Here is a 20,123-nt window from a genome sequence, read left to right as displayed (position 1 = left end):
ATAAAAATCATTAAAGTTCCAACAAAATATAAAACTTCAAAACAACATACCTAAATTTTTAGGAGGAGATAACAAGGAAATGGCTTCATCTTGTTTTCCCTCTTCAACAAGAAGAGAAGCAAGAGTCACACGAGTATCAACGCTGTCCTTCATTGAATATAAAGCTGGATGGACAAATATGTTAGCTTCAAAATGATGCAATCTTTCTAGGACTACTAAAAAAAATTTAGTAGCTAAATATGAAGCTGAGATGAATAAAAATCAGTTCTAAAATTGCAAAAGCATTGGTAACGGACTAAAAGTTAATTACGCCGCTCTAGCTTTCCTTGAACAGTTTTTAAAATGGCGTTCCTTTACATGAGAATCAAAATAATAGTAGAGGAACTGATATTTGAGAACAGTCATGTTGGACTTTAAAATGAACAAAAGAGGTGAATGAAGTTCAAATATTAGTTTGGCGAAAGTTTTTTAAAAGCAACCAAGGACTAGGAGACATCATATAATCTTCAACAAGGTTCTTAAAAGCGGCCATGGAGGTTAATGGGATGCACTGGAGATGAAATAGAACAAGACGACGAAAAGAAGAAATCATAATTTAGGGAAAAGGTAGTTAATATTTACTTATCAACACTCTCCTCAAGCTGGTGAATAGATATCCATCATGCCTAACTTAGAAAAAGACAATAAAGCCTTCCTTTGCCAAGTGCCTTTGTGAGAATGTCTGGAAGTTTGATCTCCAAGATATAATATGGCATAGTTATCTTTTTCACAGCCACCTCCCTAACAAAGTGGGAATCAACCTTGATGGGCTTCACGCTCTCATGAAGTCGTGATACAAAATTAGAAGTAATGTGTTTACGAATGTAAAAAACTAGTCATGGGCATGAAGAACCATAGGCATCCTTTAGACGAGGGTCCACCATTTTCTCTCCGTTTTGAGCTATGGGCCCACATTTCCATTGGGAAGCTTATCAAAATCTATGTATGTGTACAAACCCAATTGCTAGGCCTAGCTCCTTCCTCTTCTCTTCTTGTAATTGACACATTGAGGACTAGAAGAGGCCCTTGAGATCGATTTGCATCTGGCCCACTCATCTCCAACCCGCTGCCATCAATTCTCAAGAGAAGGAAACTCCTTGCCAATAATGTGGGTTGCATTCAGGTGACACAGGCTTTCCTAACACCTCAAGCCTCGTGTTAGAGGCGACAACACACAAGGTTTTGCCTCTATAAAGGCCTTCCCTCTTCAGGTAAAAGGATCTCATTAGATCGTTCTAAGATGAACTTATAAGCCACCTCATTTTAACCTTAGTCTTTTTATTTATCATTTTCATCTCATTCCCGGCACTCTAGCGGACCGCCATAATTTTTGACAATGTCATTTCTGCAGCAAAGATCCCGATGACCATGGGGTAGGTCACTAACAAAGGTCCCAAAGCTTGCATAGATGCACGACGACATGATCTGATCCAATGACGACAACGCTTTCCAACAGGGCAATGTATTATTCATATATATGTAATTCAAGTGTATTTTTTGTAATAACATTCTCTAATTGATCATCTTTTTGTCCTTCCTACATCTCACCCACATGTGTGCAATTCGGATAAAATGGCGGAGAATCCACCCCTTCACCTTTTCTTTTCCCTTGAAGTGGCAAGCGTCAATCTGATTATCAGATTATAATTTCATTGGACTCCATTGAGAATCCAATTAAATCAATAGAATCCTCGACCAAATCATTTCACATGTTGACTATTGCTTGCTTCTTGCTTGTTAAAGTGGCAAGAATGACTTAGACAGCAGTGGAATATCCACACATAAGTTTTTATAATCTGCATTACAGGAAGTTTTCACAAGCAAATGCACATTCTCATATTATAAGAAACCTACATAGGAGAAGCTCTAAGGTTCATTAAAAATTCTATGGATGGTTTGAAGATGAGAATCCTAAGAAGCACGAGCAAATTGACCAACTAAGCACAGTGCAAAAGCCCGAGTTATGACCGTGTCAACCAAGTACTCACCGCATCAACCAAGTACTCAATCGTGTCACCCGGAGTCAACTAGGATTTGCTTTGGCCGCATTTTGGCCCCATCCGCCTTTTGAAAATAAATACAAACAAACAACCCTCTAATAGATCACCCCATCTTCTAAGAAGTTCATTCCCACCTATGAAGCCAATGTTGTTGTTCCGTTGGAGTATAAAGTGGTTGCACCCGAATTTACCAGCCTCACAAAGCAAGTCAAGAACATCATTGTGTTGCGAAAATAATGATTCCCTCTATTGGATCCTGCTATCTCAATGCCCAAAAGGTACTTTAAAATACCAAGTGTTTAATGTGAAAAAGCTCTCCCCAATTAATAGAAGCCCTAAGATTGTCACTCATAAAATTATTTCATTAAAATAGATGAAGGTTCATGAACCTAAAACTGCTAATAAACATTTGCATGGCCATTTAGTCATTCCATATTGATGTTTGCACATATGTTAATTTTTGGAGAAAGTATACTATGATTCATGTTTTTATATATTGTTGTTATTTGTATTATCCGTGCGTGTTACATGCATGGAACAAGAACAGTTCGTTAAATATAACCAATCTATTCGCACAATATTGACCACCATGACATATAAGACGTTATCAGATGATCCTTTAGGTGATGAGGTGGTAACTCGCACTGATTGATTACAAAACCAAGATGGTATTGTGTATGAAGTGTTTAATCCTGGTAGATGATAATGGAAAGTAATCAAGATGATAATGCAAGTGAAGCACCATGATAGATTAATTACTGATCAAGGAACGCAAACACAGATAACTCAGAGGAACATCGTTCGACACTCCACTCCCTGGAGCATCATACCCGAGAAGAAGGATCCAGAGACTGCTGAACAATATAAGTCAAATAATAGCTCACATTGACACCGTAAATTAATTCAAAAAATCCTTTCACAATGTTGCCAGTTTCTCCACTGTGGAAAATTGCAGAACATAAAATCAGATAGTCTCCACAACAAGACTTCAATAGTTATTGAACAATAGGGAGAACAAAGAAAGGCTAGGAAACATTATTGCAAGAGAAAGATCCCTGTATGGATAGCTGCATATGTGTGAACATAACATAACCACAACAAGTAAAAAGGAAAGGAAAATACTATACACCCTCCAAATGAAGATCGTTTTTCCCCTACACTCGTTACATGAAAGTCAATGGTTGAATTTACACAATCTAATTAAGAGAACACAAAACCGCGTTCCTATTATTAGAGAGTATGCGAGGATGGGGAAAACCCTTTTAAACAGTTACTAGCATACAGTCCATACAAACTACAATGTTTATTGCCACATATGATTCCGATGGTTAAACATTTAAATAAAATTAACGGAAATTAATTTTATCATCTTGATTACCATCCATTATCATCTACTAGGATTAAACACATCATACGCAAATGATGCACAAATGGAGAAGGAAAATACCATACACCCTCTAAATGAAGATCGGTTTTCCCCTACACTCATTACATGAAAGTCAATGGTTGAATTTACACAACCTAATTAAGAGATTTTGTAAATTCAATGCTTATCATCTTGATTACTGTACAAACTACAATGTTTATCATCTTGATTACTGTCCATTATCATCTACCAGGATTAAACACTTCATACACAAATGATGCACAAATGGAGAAGGAAAATACTATAAACCCTCCAAATGAAGATCGGTTTTCCCCTACACTTGTTACATGAAAATCAATGGTTGAATTTACAGAACCTAATTAAGAGAACACAAAACCGCGTTCCGACAAAACCCATTTAAACAGCTACTGGCATACATACAGTCCGTACAAACTACAATGTTTATTGCCACATATGATTCCGATGGTTATACATTTAAATAAAATTAAAGGAAATCAATTTTGCTTAAATTTATAACCATCAGAATCGTTTCCAATTCCAGCAATGAGCAGACCATGTCCAAAAACATCAAATGCAGTAACTAAGTTGACTCAGTCACTAAATGGAAAATACCTTTATAGAAAAATGGAATAGCTTTTGATCTTTCCTTCAAAGATAAATAACACTGAGCGATCTTTATATGTAAAAGGCCCTGGACAAAGTTGAAATGCACCAAACTTTTAAGTAACATGGTAAATTTTTAGAAGTTCGAAAAAAATCCTAAAATTCATAAATACAATAAAAAAGGAAACTAAAAAAGAAATACCTTTGCCAAAAATTAAAGAGGTATTAATTTTCAAAAAAAAATACAGAAGTATCACTAAGCCTGGCTGAGTAAACAGGCTTAGTTTCTCTAGTCGTGAGCCCAAAATACACTAGCCATGTGGGTCCAGTGATTGGGACCATTGATCTTGTGGGTCACCACAGATTAGAACCATATAAGAGTGATTGGCCCTATGGCCATCATAAAACCTCACAAAAAGGGTTCTTTCCATTCGAAAAACGGTTCTTTTGGAGGCTCTCCTAATTTAGGAAAAAAAAAAAGGTGAGCACTGCAGGTCTTGAAGTATATATGCCTCACATTCTCTTGCCTCTCCCATCAAGAAAATGAGAGGAAAGGAGATGGACAGTTATACTATAATATGTTGCTTCAAGGTCATCTGAAAAATAATCCACTAAACATCTTGCTTTGTGGCAAACAGATATACCTAGCATGAACTTAAAGAATAATCCAACAAGCAGCACCTACGATGGGAAATCTGAGACAAAGACCAACTTCGAGAAGAGACTGTTGACTTCTCTATTGTCTACCCATGCATAACAGATTTCATTTCGAAAAGACAGTGTTGACCAGTCTATTATCTACATATGCATAATAGATTTCATCAAAAAAAATGTAGAAATGGACCTTAATGAACAAATTAATCTACTTTAAAAAAGAAAAGTTTGTGGTTACTAATGATGAAAATCTCCAATAATTTATGTGATATTATCACCTCAGGGGGAACATAAAGAAAATAAACATGCTGAATTCACCTTACATTGGCATGTCCAGAAGTCCCCTCTAAAATAACATAATACTTCAATGCAGATTCATAATGCCCAAGATTCAAAAAAGAATCCGCAACTTCAATAAATAAGTCCCCATGATCTTCAACTTTCTCCATTTTCAAATCCGTGAAGAGAATCTGGAAAACATTTGGAAGTGTTCATTAACAATGAAAAAAGCATTCACAAACCAATGCAGCAGTAATATCCAATATTAAATCTAGAGCACTGCTAGGAAAACGGGACCCCATTTTGTGGGAAAAAAAACGGGCATCAACCACTAGTGCCACGTCCACTAGAAGACAAAGTAGGAGGCTCAAATCCCCATAAAAGCAATAAATACACTTTGAAAAGGGTGGCATCAACGGTGATGTCACTCCCGATTTTATTTTCAATAAGGAATCCCGTTTTCAAAGTGTTTTCCTTAAATCCAATTCTTCAGTCACTTGTTTAGTAAAATCCAATTCTTCAATCATTTTTAAGATATTCACGTCCTTAATCATCAAAATGTAGACACACTTGAGCACGCAAGAACATAAGCAATCAGCAACGCATGAAAGTAAATGCATGATCAAGGATGAATGCTAGCAATGTTTGAGGAATATCTAAAAAATATGTGTAGAAATGCATTAAATATTGTCAAACAACCAATTAGTCCAAAAGCGTAAGCCACTGGAGATGGCAGTATTTAATCTTTTATACTTTAACACTCCCCCTCACATGTGGCCCCTCATTTTAGGGTTGGCGTAGTGCCGTACACAAGGCAAATGTGGCCCCTCTTTTGGGTTGGCCATTACATGTGGATTTTTAATATCAAGGAGTTTTCAACCCAGGACCTTTGCTCGGATACCATGTCAAGCAACCAATTACTCCAAAAGCTTAAGCTGTTGGAGATGGCGTTATTTAATGTTTTATACTTAAAAAAATATGACTCTTCAAACACAAGTTTAGCATTTTGATGTCATCACCATCTATACATAGAGACACTTGGGCAAGCAACATCACAATGTTAAATAAGCACGAGAGAGGCAGAAGGTAATAATGCAAATTCAGTGCTGGTACCAAATTAGTTATAGCAGTCATATAAAAAACAAAAAGGAGGCTCAAACCTTGGCCTTTTCCATATTCCCAAGATGAGCTTGGCAAATTCCAGCCTTAATAGTTAGATATAATGGCAATTCCTCACCAGAGCAGTAAGTTGAGAGTGCATTCTCAATGTGCTCAAGTGCTTTAATATATGATTTGTTTTCCATGTGCATGGAAGCTACAAGACTAACTACACTCAAATCAGCATCTGCTTGGTGATCTTTAATATATTCTTCCAGAATGTTGATTGCCTGCTCAACCTGGCCCCATTTTTGGTACATCTGAAAGAAGCCAAGACAAAATTCACTGCTGGTTAGTCACACTAAAAATAAAAAACTACTGCATGTCATATCTTAGAGAAGTATACTAGGGCTTAATTTCTATAAGGCATACTCCTAACAATTTGCACTGATATGAAGGAAAACAGCACACATTTGCACATGCAGACAAAGTAAAAACCACGGGTACAGGGCGGTTCACTTTTATACACCCTTATATACAAAAACAAAAAATTTCTCATGCAATAAAGGAAATGTCTCAGAAAGGCAAAGATGCATAAACTTAACCAGAAGTTACATTCCCCCTCAAGCTAGGCTGAAATTTAGCCAACCAGGTCATAACTATTGAAAATTAAACATCACAATTCGGGAATCATGATACCATGGTTGATATGTAGACTAAGTGAAATTTACTTCCCATATAGGGTCTAATTACTCTAATCCTCAGTTTAGCATTTCTGAAAAAACGGTAGTCAACTCTAGTTTGCTTTGAAAGATACAACAAACAAAAGCTGTATGGAGATTTCATGCTACCACAGAATCTGCTCAAGCATATAGGCCAATTGACATAAATAATGTCAATTGCATTAATCTATATGTTGAGAAAATCCACTGGGCATATCCAATCCGATCATGCACAAATAAACGGAAAAGATAAAAGTAAACACAAGATGGTCCGTGACCTAGAGTTCTCCTTCAACCAACATGAGATCTAATTCAACAATGTCACTAAACAGCCACTAGAAGGAAACATGGTTCCTCCGGTGACCGTTGTTTGAGGGCGAGGGGCTTTGGTAGAGAGAGACTGTTATAGAAAAAAAAAGGTGGCTATTAGAGATGTTTTTAGAAGCCGTCGGATTCTTCCTCCGGCGACTGCTGGCTCTGGATTTCTGGGGGATCCTATTATATGCTCGTGTGGTTCCAACCTTGATCATACAGTAGTTCATTTTTTTAACTTTATAGTCAAAATATCCCGCTTTAGAAACATTTGAATCTCTAGGGATACTCAACATTTGCTGTCGAAGGACTTTAAGTTTGGTTGGGCAAGGAGATAACTTGGATCGGCCCCAATGGGCTTCCCCCAGATCCCACTCGAAGCCCCTGGGAAGCATCGAGGATAGGGACACTAGAACAAGGCGGTTGGAGTTCGGGGCCAGAAGAATCCCTGGTCATCGTCCCATTGAATCTAACAGACACTTGCACTCCAATGGCAACGATTGGATGTGCATGAAATGTCAATACAAAAACTTCGGTTCGCGGGATGTCTGTAGAAAATGCTCGGAGCCTAAGACCAAACTGGCTCCGGCCATGGTCTGGAAGCCTAATGTCAGCCCCTCTCAAGCAGATATTCATGCAGAACCTTTGGCACTTGTGGTCCCGATTACCCTAGTGGAGGAGAGAAAGAAGAGTCTTAAGAGATGTCTTATTGGGAGTTTGAAAACTGGATCATGGTTGTTAGAAGACGTATGGGAGTGGGCTAAAAAATGTTAGGGCATTCAGGATCTGCCAAAGCCTTACTCCATCAACTCAGTGGATATCCTCTTTTGCTTTGAGACAGAGTTGTAAGCGTCCGCCATTTTTAGGCGTGGAGGCGATGCTTTGCAGGGGTATCTTTATGCCCTTCAACCCTGGTTTCCGGCATATAACACGAGTGCTAGAACCATTAGGGTCAGATTTTATGACATCCCTCTTCACGCATGGTCTTTGACAACTGTGGAGACCCTTGGACAGCACCTGGGCCAGGTGATTCAGTCTCAACTTTCGGGTAATCATGATCATTGTATGACCTACGCCTCGGCTCTGATCTTAACTTCACTTTGGAAGTCTATCCCCTCATCCATTAACCTAAGAGTTGAATCCAGCATTTACTCTGTGGGAGTTGAGGTGATTACTGAGGATAGCATTAATAGTCAGGCGATGTCGGTAATGGGGGAGTCCAGCAGTAAGGATAATTTAGTTGTTTGTGAGGGCCCTGAGCAGAGTTCCGTTATTCGGTCTCCGGCGAGGGCAGTCCCACCGGAAATGGTGTCGAACAATAATCCCGAGGTTGGCGATACGGCCAGGGTGCCGCTGGTGGGCCCAGGTTTGAATTTTGAAAAACCCTTGCCTGGCCCTGCATCCATCATGTCGCCTAGAATGTCAGAAAGCAGAGTGGTTGTTGCATCCGGAAGGTAGGATCAGTCTGAAGGCAAATCAGCTCCGAATACATTAAATGTTGCAGCTCGAGGCGTGAAAGGAAAGGCCCTTCGGAAAGATATCGCTGGCAGCTGTATACTAAATTCAACTAAGGAGAAAAGAGCCCTAAAAATAAAAAACAGATTTAATTCTGGAAGTAAAAATCCTAAGGAACAGCGCTCGCGTTTAGGAAAAAGTAGCCTACCGTGTAAAAATACTATTTCGTAATCTCAGGTGCTGGCAACTCGAGGTGGTCTATCTGTGTTCACAAGAAAATTGAAAGGCATTTTTAGGAAAGAGGATCACATAAAGAGGAGACTTCTCAAAGACTCTCATAAGCTTCTCCGAAATTTTGATAACATCTCTTCGCCTGCCATGTCAGCAAAGGGTCCGAGTCGGGGTGGAGATACACCTAGTGCCCAGGAATTCTCTTTTGAGGCTGGAGATATTGAGCTTTTAAAGGATCTGCGTTATAATGAAAAGCTAGCTAGGAAGAAATCTCCCACCCCCTATGAGGCTTCAATTAGTCCGCTAAAGAAGAGTTGGGCTAAGCTAAAGAGAACTTCTTCCAGTTCTGCCAGGATCAATCTTAATCACTATGAATCTACGAGTGATATGGAATTGCACCTACCCCTCGTTGAGCTCCCCATGTTTAGCAAAGTACTAGAAAAGGAAAGGCGCACTCGTCGGCGCCTATGGGAGGAGGGAAGAAATTATCAAGGAACTGGAGATCAACCAGTCTCAGGCGGATCCTATCCCGGACTTTGTAGGGCAGAAAGAAGATCATCTCTCGGAGGAACCTCAAAGGATTGGTGGGGTCCCCAAAGGTAAAGAAAAGCGGGTTGATGCTAATCCAGAAGAATATTGAATGAAGCACCAGTCCCAAATGAATTTGCTGATTTCTTATCAATGGGAGATATTTTTTAGATTAATTATAACGAGAACTTGGAAGCAACCAAAGATATGTTTCTTGCAATGGCGGAAAGAGAAAACGAAGAAAAGGAGATTAGAGAAAAAGAGGCGGGGAAGAAAGTTAGGGACGAAGCATGAGTAATAGCTCTCGTATGAGGAGGGCTCAGGTTTACAAGGAGGATTATTGTTGTTTTGATCAGTTATGCTCTGTTTGGTTGCTGGAAATTGGGTGGGGGATTAGGAGAAGAAGAAGTCAAAGGGGAGAAGATAAGAAGATTAGATTGGGAGAAGAATAGTGGAAGATTGACTGAGTGTGTTTGGTTGCGCAGCAATCCGCGAGAAAATTAGCGGAAGATGTAGGGGTGCCATTAGCAAAATGGGGGGGGGAGAGAGAGAGAGAGAGAGAGAGAGAGAGAGAGAGAGAGAGAGACAAGAACTTCTTGAGATCTATGAAATTTGGGGAGAAGATTAGGGGGGAACATCTCCACCACGTAGGCGCCACGTAGGATAAAATGTAATATGATGTCTAGAAGTTGTCTAGTGGTCAAAGTTCTAAATGGCAACCAAACATGCTTTTGGGAGATCTTTGGAAGATCTCAAGCATTTGAAACTCCTACAATCCTCCCAAAATGGACAACCAAACAGAGCATTAGGATTTAAAGGAGGAATAGGGGAGGGGGTAGAATCCATCGAAAGATCCTAAGCATGGAAGGTCACTGATAAAATTCGTAGATGGCAAATCCTGTTAACGAACACCCGAGTTAGCTAATATGTCTAATAGCAATGAAAATTATTTGCTTATTCCCAGAACAATATTCAAAGGTCATGGCTTGAGAGATTCTGTCTTTCGCTTAGACTTTCTTGTCTGGATATCCTAGTTACTAGTCCCTCCTGGAGGGTTGCGCTAGATCTAGAAGTTTAGAAGCTTAGGGTGCAACTTTGGTCCATGTCAGAAAAGTTGTTTTACCGGTAGGTCTTAAAAAGTTACAGATGTTACAGTACAAAATCGTTATGGGAGTTGTAAAGACAAAAGGTGATGGAAAGGAAGAGAGTAGTAGGTTAGGTTATTTCAGTTTCAATATTTCGAATTGGCTCGGGTATGCCTGGGTCGCTACTTGTTAATATTCTGTAAAGCAGGATGGGACTCCTGGTCCCGATTGCGATCTGAATATTAATAAAATTTGTCATCTTTCAAAAAAAACACAAGACAAAAGATGAACACTGAGATTTTAGGGGATTCGGCCAAGATACCTACGTCCACGAGTGAGAAACACGATCTTCAACTATGAGAAAAACAATATACAAGGATTACAATGGATTAACCCAAAACCCACAAATCCAAAACCCTTTCCTTGCTTATCAACCAAGACGATACAGACAAGAAAAACCCCACAAAAAATCCAAGAGAATAAGATCCAATAGGAACTCGAGAAAATGCAAAAAGACACAAGAGAAATTCTTTCTCTCTCTTCCCTTCTCTCTTCTCTCTCTCTCTCTCTCTCATTTTCTCTATCCCTCCATGAGTCTGCCTCCACACTCTGAAGAAAAAAACCGAGAGCCTCCTTGTAGCTAGGTTTACGTAGAACCTAAAAATCAACTTTCTTTTTTTTCTGCCTTCCCACAACAAATTGTGGGTAATCATGCAATTTTGCCAAAAATCCCCCCCCCCCCCGGCTTATTTCCCAGCCACCTGAATATTTTTCCTTTGATGTCTCCCCCGGTCCGTTGTCACCGCAAACCACCACTAGCCTTCCGAAGTACCAGCTACACATCATCGAACCATCCTGGTTCTAGGGCTGGTAATTAACCCCACAAAAATGGGGATCCGTCCGGAGATTCCCCAATTTAAGCGGGGGCAGGGAAAGGGATTAAAAAAATTCCCCGAAGAGGGGACGGGCAGGGATGGTTAAGGCTCTGGCCCCGCCCCGTCATGCCCTGCCACCATTCAATACATAATGTTCTGTTTTGAGAGGTGGGCCCCTATATAAGCCATATAAACCCTTTTCTCTCCTCAAATAAAAAAAGCATCTCTTTTTTATTTCGTTTGCACGGCTTTGCCTTCCATCAGGAAAAAAACCCTAACTTAGTTTCAAAGAAGAAGAAGAATCTTAGATTTCCCCGCGGGGACGGGGGTTAGATTTTCCCTGTGTGGTAGGGACGAGGATTCCCGACCATCCCCGAAGCGGGGACGGGGCGGCCCCACCCTGCCACATTGCTACCCCTACCAGGTTCTGACTCATCCCGATCAACACGCCCAATGCACATGTGTAGTTGCTAACTCGTTGACTCACCCAGTCAACCATGGAGAGGGATCTCATCCGTCCTCCCCATCGCAGGTATCATCACTTCCTTACCATCCTTTGCAACCTAGAAACATGTCTCTACACCAAATATAAAATAGACCCTAAGCATAGGACGATAGGCTGAGGGTGATGAAATCTTCTTCCTCTGGGGGCACCATCGACACCTTGTCCTCCATTTGAAGTTGTGATAAGCGCAGGAAGGGCAAAACCAGTCCCCCTGCCTCTGCAATGACCCCATTTCTGAAGAACCTTTCACGTGAAACCCTAATTTATGCCCTGAGCTGCTAGTCTAGAGTCTATTTTCGTTGTGATATAGTGATCCCTTTCTTGGATATGACAACTTCAATGCCTAAAAAGTACTTCAACTACTACAAATCTTCTATATCAAAAACCTTCTTCAAGTAGAGCTTTAGCTTGGCAATCTCTTGATGATCATTGCATGTAACAACAATATCGTCAACATATGCAATAAGGATAGTAATCAGCTCACCCTTTCTAACGAAGAATGTATGATCCGAGGAGCTCTTGGTATACTCTATGGCTTGAATAGTGGTGCAAATTTTCAAACCAAGCTCTTGGTGATTGTTTGAAACCATAGAGAGCTTTCCGAAGCTTACAAACAAGACCTTTTTCCCTCCTCGGTAGGAAAACCTGGGGGAAAAGTGGTGGTGGTCATATATACCTCTTAATGGAAATCACCATGTAGGAAGGCATTCTTCACATCGAGTTGTTGGAGAGTCCAAGAATGTTGATCAACCAAGGTTGCCAAAGCGGGAAGCGAAGGCTCTCAGGAAGGTGGGAAGCGGGGAGTGGGAAGGGTCGGAGAATTTTTTTAATAGTTAAATATTTTTAAAAAAAATTAAAAATTACTAAAAAATATAACCAAATATTTAAAAAATACTTTTTATTAAAAGATCCAACATTTACTTAAAGGAAAATCACTCTCAGCTGAAATGCCTCTGGTCACAGTCTGTTGATTAGTGCAGTGACCAGTGCCTGACAAGAAAAAATTTTAGAAACCAAATTATGAGATTTTTTACCAGACTTTTGAGATTTAATAATATTTGGACATGATAGAATTTATGAATTTTTAAAATTGGAAAAATACCCCATCGTTTGGAAGTTAAGATTTGAACCAGCCCGTTTTTTTCGAAATTTGTACTAGAACCAGAAAGTTGACTTTTTATCCTTTTAGATTTGGGTCTTGAAACCATTTTTAATAGATTCAAATGGGGGTTACCCTTATTTACATGTAAATCTTAAGTGCTTAAATAACTTCACATGTAAATACTAAGAAGAGGACTAGCAGGAGACAAGGAGCATAGATAGGAAACATGCTTCCCATAGGGTGGGAATCGAATTTCCCATAGTGGGAATCATGTTTCCCACGTTTCTGAATCAGGATTCCCAAAAATCGGGGAATCGAGAAGATTCCCATTTCTGAATAGATTTTCGGGGAATCGAGATTCCCCATTATGAGTAGAGATTCATGCTTCATTGTGATCTACAAAATATGTGATTAGTAGTCATCTTAGCAATGATAGTGAACATCATGGGTTCGAGTGAACCCTCACGCCACCAACCGGGCCTTATAGTGGTCATTATGCCCGCTGAAGTAGTCCTTGACAATATAAACCCAACGACAGCCAAGCAACTTCTTTCTAGGAGTGAGGGTAATAAGATCCCGTGTGTGATTACTCTGAAGAGCACTTTCTATAAGGCTCAGACAAGGATGTAATAACAGTCTTGGAAATTACAAATTATAAGGTCACAACAAAAGCATGATAAGATGGTGATACAAATGCATGAGAAGTGTGAAACAACCAGTTACTCCAAAAGCTTAAGCTGTTGGAGAAGGCGTCATTTATTCTTTTATACTTTAACACTCCCCTCACTTGTGGCCCCTCTTTCTTTGGGTTGGCCTACACGTGGCACATGCGGTCCCACTTTTGGGTTGGCCATTGCATGTGGATTTTTACTAACAAGGAGGTTTGAACCGAGGACCTTTGCTTTGATGCCAAGTGAAACAACAGTTACTCCAAAAGCTTAAGCTGTAACAGCTGTTGGAGAAGGCGTTATTTATTCTTTTATACTTTTACAAGAAGCAAAGTTAGCCATCGGGTGTAAGGTACAAGATGCAGCTCTTTGCTAATAGCAGTAAGGAAATGAGCCTATCCAACTTTCAGGCATTAAGATACATGTCAGGCATTGATGATTTTCATAGGAGATTCCCAACATATCATAAGATTCCCGTTCTTGAAAATCAGCACTTTTCAAAATCCCTCTCACGTCAATCCCACGAGCCTCTTATCAATTCTCATTCGATCATAGTGGGGGAGCAAGTAAAAATAGAAGAACTTCTAGTTCTATTGTCTGGAAAATTCCTTGTAACCAATCTTTCTTAATCAAGGATCATGACCGACCAGTGCTACACAACCAAACTCTAAGTCCGTCTGTCATTGCTAGATTGCCATGGGGAAGTGATTCAGTAATTAAGGGCACGTTCTTTAACTATATTTTCCGGAACTAATTTTCGGTTTTTTCGCTCTGTAGGAAGGATATTGTTCCAGTATCACGTTCTTTACGACTCTGCTAACATATCCAAAAGAACAAACCTGATTTTTTGGGTCTATTTTTTGGAGCTACTTCTTCTCGCTCCAAAAGATAAAGATTGTTTCATCAGGATACACATCCTCTCTCTCTCTCTCTCTCTCTCTCTCTCTCTCTCTCTCTCTCTCTCTCTCTCTCTCTCCACTTTGCTACTCCACCCACCACAACCACTCATCGCCATTTCCACCCGAGGTGTTGAGTTGATGCCCACCCATGCATGGCCAAAGCGCACTATTGGTTCTTACAATGGATTCAGTGATAAGGGTTTTGGGTTGGATGCTTCTGAAGTCATATGCCCCTGATTTTGGAGGCTTTTGTTAGGAGATCAAAGCTCGTAGGTTTAGCAAGACGTAAGAACATCGGGGGCTTTGTATAGAACTTGGCTATGACTTGTTGAAAGGACACTTTAACTATATGTAGCTGATTTTGGGATAGATCATAATGGGATTTGGATAGGAGAATACTACGGAATAGCGGAAAGAAATGTTGTACTTCATCTTTTTGGCTATCTCTTAACTCTTGGGTATGCCCATGCAAAAACATGTTAATATCTTGTATTGCAGGATGGGACTTCTGGTCCCAAATGCTTTCTAAATATTAATGAAACTAGTCAACTTTCAAAAAAAATAGACTCTGGACCTTCTAGATTAGACTCAAATGTTAGGGGCTAGACAAGTTGTGTCTCCTGTGGAACAAAATTATCATCTTAGTGTGGAAGTCTTAAGAATAAAGGCATATATCATCAGCTTGATGGGAAACCGATTTACATGACCATGACTCACCTAGACATATCCTATGAAGTCAGCATAGTTAGTCAGTTCATGCAGTCTCTTAGGATCAGTAATCTTGACAGGAGTTACAAGATTTCTTGCTATATAAAGTCTAGTCTGGGAAAGGGGATAGCATACAATAATCATGATCACTCAAAGGTGGAGATCTTTACAAATGCAGATTGGGCTGGGATCACCTGATGATAGAATATTGATCACCGGTTATTTAGTCTTTGTAGGTGGCAATTGGGTTACATAGAAGAGAAAGAAGCAGAATACGGTTGCTAGATCTACTGCCAAGCAGAATATAGGGCTATGACTAATGGTACTTGTAAAGCGCTATGGATTTGCACCTTACTATCTCTGAGTTAGGGATTTAAATTCCCCTTTCTAATAAACTTCTAAACAGACAACCGCGTTTACCATTGCACATAAAACTCGATTGTCACTTTATTTATGACAAGGTGGCTTCAAAAGTTATTGCCACCCAAATGAAGGCTCAAGACCAATTGGCAAATCTCCTAACAAAGGCCCTTGGAAAAGCCAAAATGTGTAACCTTGTATCCGAGCTGGGTATGATAGATATCTATTCTGCAACTTGAGGGTGAGTGATAGAGTTAAGGTTCAAGCGTGCACGTTTATTTATGATAGCTTAATAATTACCTATTTTGTCATTTCGTTTATGTATCAAGGTCATACTTGTACTTGTTTATTTCTTTTATTTATAAAGGGCGTACTTATACTCTTTTATTTCTCTTTGTAAATCCCTTAATACATGCGTCGTGTGTGCGGTGTTCCACACACAATATTCTCGCACAAACTCTTCTCCTTCTCTTCACTTTTCTTCTCTTCTTATCTTTCCCCATTCTATCAAGCTCCAACCTCGACGGTAATTGAAACCATAGCCTAAGCTCCCTTCTAGTTTGCCCCATTGATTCCATCTTCCCTAGTGCCAATGTTTAGAATTTGAGCTGAGGTTTGTAGTGTTGCACTCCAGCATTATGGTGCTAACCCCCCAACCACCCACAACTTGTGGGTTTGACAATTACAAACCAATTTAACTATCTGTAACAGAGAAAAAGATTAGCTTTCAGTTGATAAGAAAAGCTCACTATTACTTTGAACGAAGTTCACAACATGGTTATTAGCTCAGGCAAAGTATAAAAAAAGAACAAGATAGAATCAACATGTCACATCCACATACACAGAAAGAAGATAAGAAAAAATCTGTGCATGACGCATATTAATCGAAGTTATAAGCAATGGAAAAGAATGCGATTACAAAAAAAAATTTAATAGAAATAAAAACAAAACCTTAGCTGCCATCATGCGTGCTTCAACATTTGCAGGAAACAGTCCTAATATTTGATCATAGGATTCTTGAGCCTTATGATAAGACCCAAGCTCAATATAAAGTGATGCGCGATCCAACCTAAGGCTTATATCTTTTGGATCTGCTGTTATTGCTTTAGAAAGACAATACATAACCTGGCCAGTATTTCCTTGTTCTCTACATAAGAAAATAAGACAAGTCAGAAGGAATACCACATTATTCCCAGTAGCATTATAAGTTATAAAAGTGTTAGCATCCCGTATATAATATAATTTATACAGAGAAATGGAATCCATATTCCATTGTTTTAATAATGGAACCCTCCATTTTACACTTTCCTAAGAGTCAAAAGTTGTTACAATTCCCAAAACGCCATCAACAGTGTATCAAAAATATTTTATAAAGTGACCATTACGATTAGAAGAATAAGGGAGTGCTGATATCATTTGCAAATATATATATATATATATATATATATATATATGTGTGTGTGTGTGTGTGTGTGTGTGTGTGTGGAATGCTAAATGAAAGACACCCTTGAAAAACGAGTCGCAAGGGCGACTTCATCGGATCCACATCACCAACACACATTTATTATTGAAGAATAAGGGAGTGCTGATATCATTTGCATATAATATACATGAGGAATGCTAAACTGAAGCGCACCCTTGCAAAAACCAGCCGCAAGGGCGCCTCCATTGGATCCACGTTACCAACACACATTTATTATTGAAGAATAAGGGAGTGCTGAGATCACTTGCGCGTGTGTGTGTATATGAGGAATGCTAAACTGAAGGGTGCCCTTGGATAAACCAGCCGCAAGGGCGCCGTCCTTGGATCCATGTCACCTAATAAGGGAGTGCTGAGATCATTTGTGTGTATGTGTGTGAGTGCGTGTGCGCACACGTGTGTGTATATATGAGGAATGCCAAACTGAAGGGTGCCCTTGAAAAACCAGCCGCAAGGGCGCCGTCCTTGGATCCATGTCACCTAATAAGGGAGTGCTGAGATCATTTGTGTGTATGCGTGTGTGTGCGCACGCGTGTGTGTATATATGAGAAATGCTAAACTGAAGGGTGCCCTTGAAAAACCAGCCGCAAGGGCGCCGTCCTTGGATCCACATCACCAATACACATTTATTATTTCTTTACTTTTACATTTTTCAGTGCCATTATAAATGCAAATTCAAATTCAAATATCCAATGAAAGGCATGCACCACTAATCAAATTCCAATGGGGAAAACTCATGCCCAAACACAAAATAGAACATTAAAAGAAATTCCTTTAAATAAATCCAAATAAATAACTCTTACAAAGACTTCAAATATACTGAAAACTGATGAAGCCCCTTTTGGGTTTTGGCTGCAATAGGTACCAAAGAAGACTAGGCATCCTTTATGTCTAGATTAACTCAAACACAAGAAGAAAGAGGATCACCAAAGACTTATGCATCTGCAATTGTCCATGTTCATTTCCATAAGTAACCAATACTATTGAGACTGAAGCCATCCATAATTCATTAAATGAGCCCAAAAAAAAACAATTTGAGAAGATCAGAGATACTAGAGGAAATATATATGGGATTCTCAAACTAATGACCACATAATTTGCAGCCATTTGTTTGGAAAATCCTTCTTTTCTTGAGTTGGTTACCTATTAAGATTTTTCCATTGATTCTGATAACCTGATCATAGAGTATGATTCACAAAAGTGATCAAGAGGATCCAAGATAATGAGTCCACCCTACATAGAATACTTTGAAGGGATTATCAACCACTTGGGTGTGCACCATGTGATGTTTCAACCCACTCGCCCCTCTATTAATGAGGATGCAGACTCCCTCTCCAGAAAGAAGGTCGCCAAATCCTCTATGGTCACTTCCATTGTTTTTTTGTTGATTCACCTTAAGTGAGCACTGCATTGTATTGCTATTCATGTGATTAGATCGATCGGAGAGCAGTTTGTTTCTTCTTTTCATTTCTTCTAAAAGACACTGCCATTTAAAGAAAAGGTTTTTTTTTCCAGTGGTGGTACGCCATAGGAACATTACACCCCTAGGTGATGACTTATTGTTCCAAACAAACGGGAAGAGCATAGTTTGACTAGGAGACCTATACTTGAACTAAACGCTTTCACATAACTATTTGCTATATTAAGATATTATCAATAGCAAAATAAATTTATATCTGGTAGCAACACAGGAAATAAAAAACTCTTGAAGATTAGCGAATGAAAATTCAATCCCTTCTGAGGCTCTTTGAAAAGCGATGTCTGGAACACATAGTTCTAGTCAAAAATCAGTCTTTGTCTTTGTCTTCCTAAATACATTGGGATAATACTCGAAAAGAGTATCATCCCTAAACCACTTAACAAGCCAAACGAACTCCAGACTGATGTCTAAAACTTTCTCTGGAGTTTTGAACTCTCACATACAAAAATTCCATCCAGACTAACATTTGAAGATCCACCCTCCATGCGGAGGTCCATAGACTTTCAGTGGCATTTGGTAGAAAGGATTTTGGTCAAAGATCCTCGGGACTGGGAAAGAGTCTCCACCACCATTTAGTTAGTTATCATTTAGCACACTTGGGATGAGTCAGCCATATGAACAGTCATCACTCATCATTCCAAAGAAAATCCCTGCCTAACTTTTCAGATTGACAAGGGAAATTATAAACAAGGAGACAAAAAACCTCGAGATGTTGGCTAAGGTACCCTTAAGAAGAATGTCCTATGAAGAAGGAAAGATATTTTCATTTCCAAGAATCCAGCTTAGACTTTCATTTACAAGAATCCAGCCTAGACTCTATTCGTTCCACCGTCTAATCCTAGTCACACCATGAGGTCAATCTCTTTTAGAGGGAGACCAAAGTATCTAATTGGGAAAGAGAGATCATGCAACCCAAATATAGGCCATCGTAGTTTCAAGCTCCTTGTCAATGCTTATTCCACACTTGGAGATGATTTTTCACTATTATTTCTTTGTTTGATGGATTCCTCAATTAAAGCAATTAGAATGCCAATACTGATTTTCTATTCCTCAAAAAAAAACAAAGGCTTAAATAATTAACCCATCCACGTATTGCAGACAAAACATCAGACCACGAAACACCAATGCTTCCACATTCACCATTTCAAACCAAAACCCATTGTCTGCAAAGTTCACACAATGACGAGATAGTCAAAGGCCACTTAAACCATACCTATTAACCGAGTTTAGAGCTTCAATAGTAGTAATTATGCCATAAATTGGCACCCAAAGATAAAGCCACGGTCTCGTGATTCTAAGTGGCAACACCATAGACATAATCTTATGCATTCCACCTAACAAACCAATTGGTCTAAATACTTAAATATTCATTGGGCTTATAACTTTAGGAATCAAAAGTAATGGAAAATGCATTTAAAGATTTAGCAGAATGCTAACATAAATATTATCCTTCCTCCATGACTTCCATATTTACTTCTCTGTGAGTTTCAATAATTCTCAGAATAAAACACCAAAGAAACCATAAGGGAAAGAAACTTGATCCTTTTGAAGGATAAAAACACTCTATTTGATAGTTTCCCTTTTATGACAGTTTTATCTTGTTACCATTCAAAAAAATTCTTATCCTCAATCTGCAAGAACAAAAAAAATCCA

The 20,123-nt window shown here is 39.2% G+C and overlaps 1 protein-coding gene across 1 annotated transcript in view; it reads right to left on the bottom strand.

Moving 5' to 3' along the window:
- LOC143864718 (tetratricopeptide repeat (TPR)-containing protein) overlaps nt 1-20,123 on the bottom strand; it is a 50,360-nt gene that overhangs the window by 14,304 nt on the left and 15,933 nt on the right. Inside the window, exons 5-9 of the mRNA XM_077375503.1 lie at nt 16,462-16,657; nt 6,123-6,380; nt 5,007-5,153; nt 4,039-4,117; nt 51-164 (exon numbers count right to left, since the gene is read on the bottom strand). Coding sequence (XP_077231618.1) covers nt 51-164; nt 4,039-4,117; nt 5,007-5,153; nt 6,123-6,380; nt 16,462-16,657 — 794 coding nt within the window. The remainder of the gene's footprint in view (nt 1-50; nt 165-4,038; nt 4,118-5,006; nt 5,154-6,122; nt 6,381-16,461; nt 16,658-20,123) is intronic.

This window comes from Tasmannia lanceolata, unplaced genomic scaffold (genome assembly GCF_043159265.1).
Source record: "Tasmannia lanceolata isolate RefF3 unplaced genomic scaffold, GAP_Taslan_0.1 ptg000054l, whole genome shotgun sequence".
Classification (NCBI taxonomy): domain Eukaryota; kingdom Viridiplantae; phylum Streptophyta; class Magnoliopsida; order Canellales; family Winteraceae; genus Tasmannia; species Tasmannia lanceolata.
Note: the sequence above shows the minus strand (reverse complement) of the source record. Positions and strands in the feature narration are given on the sequence as shown.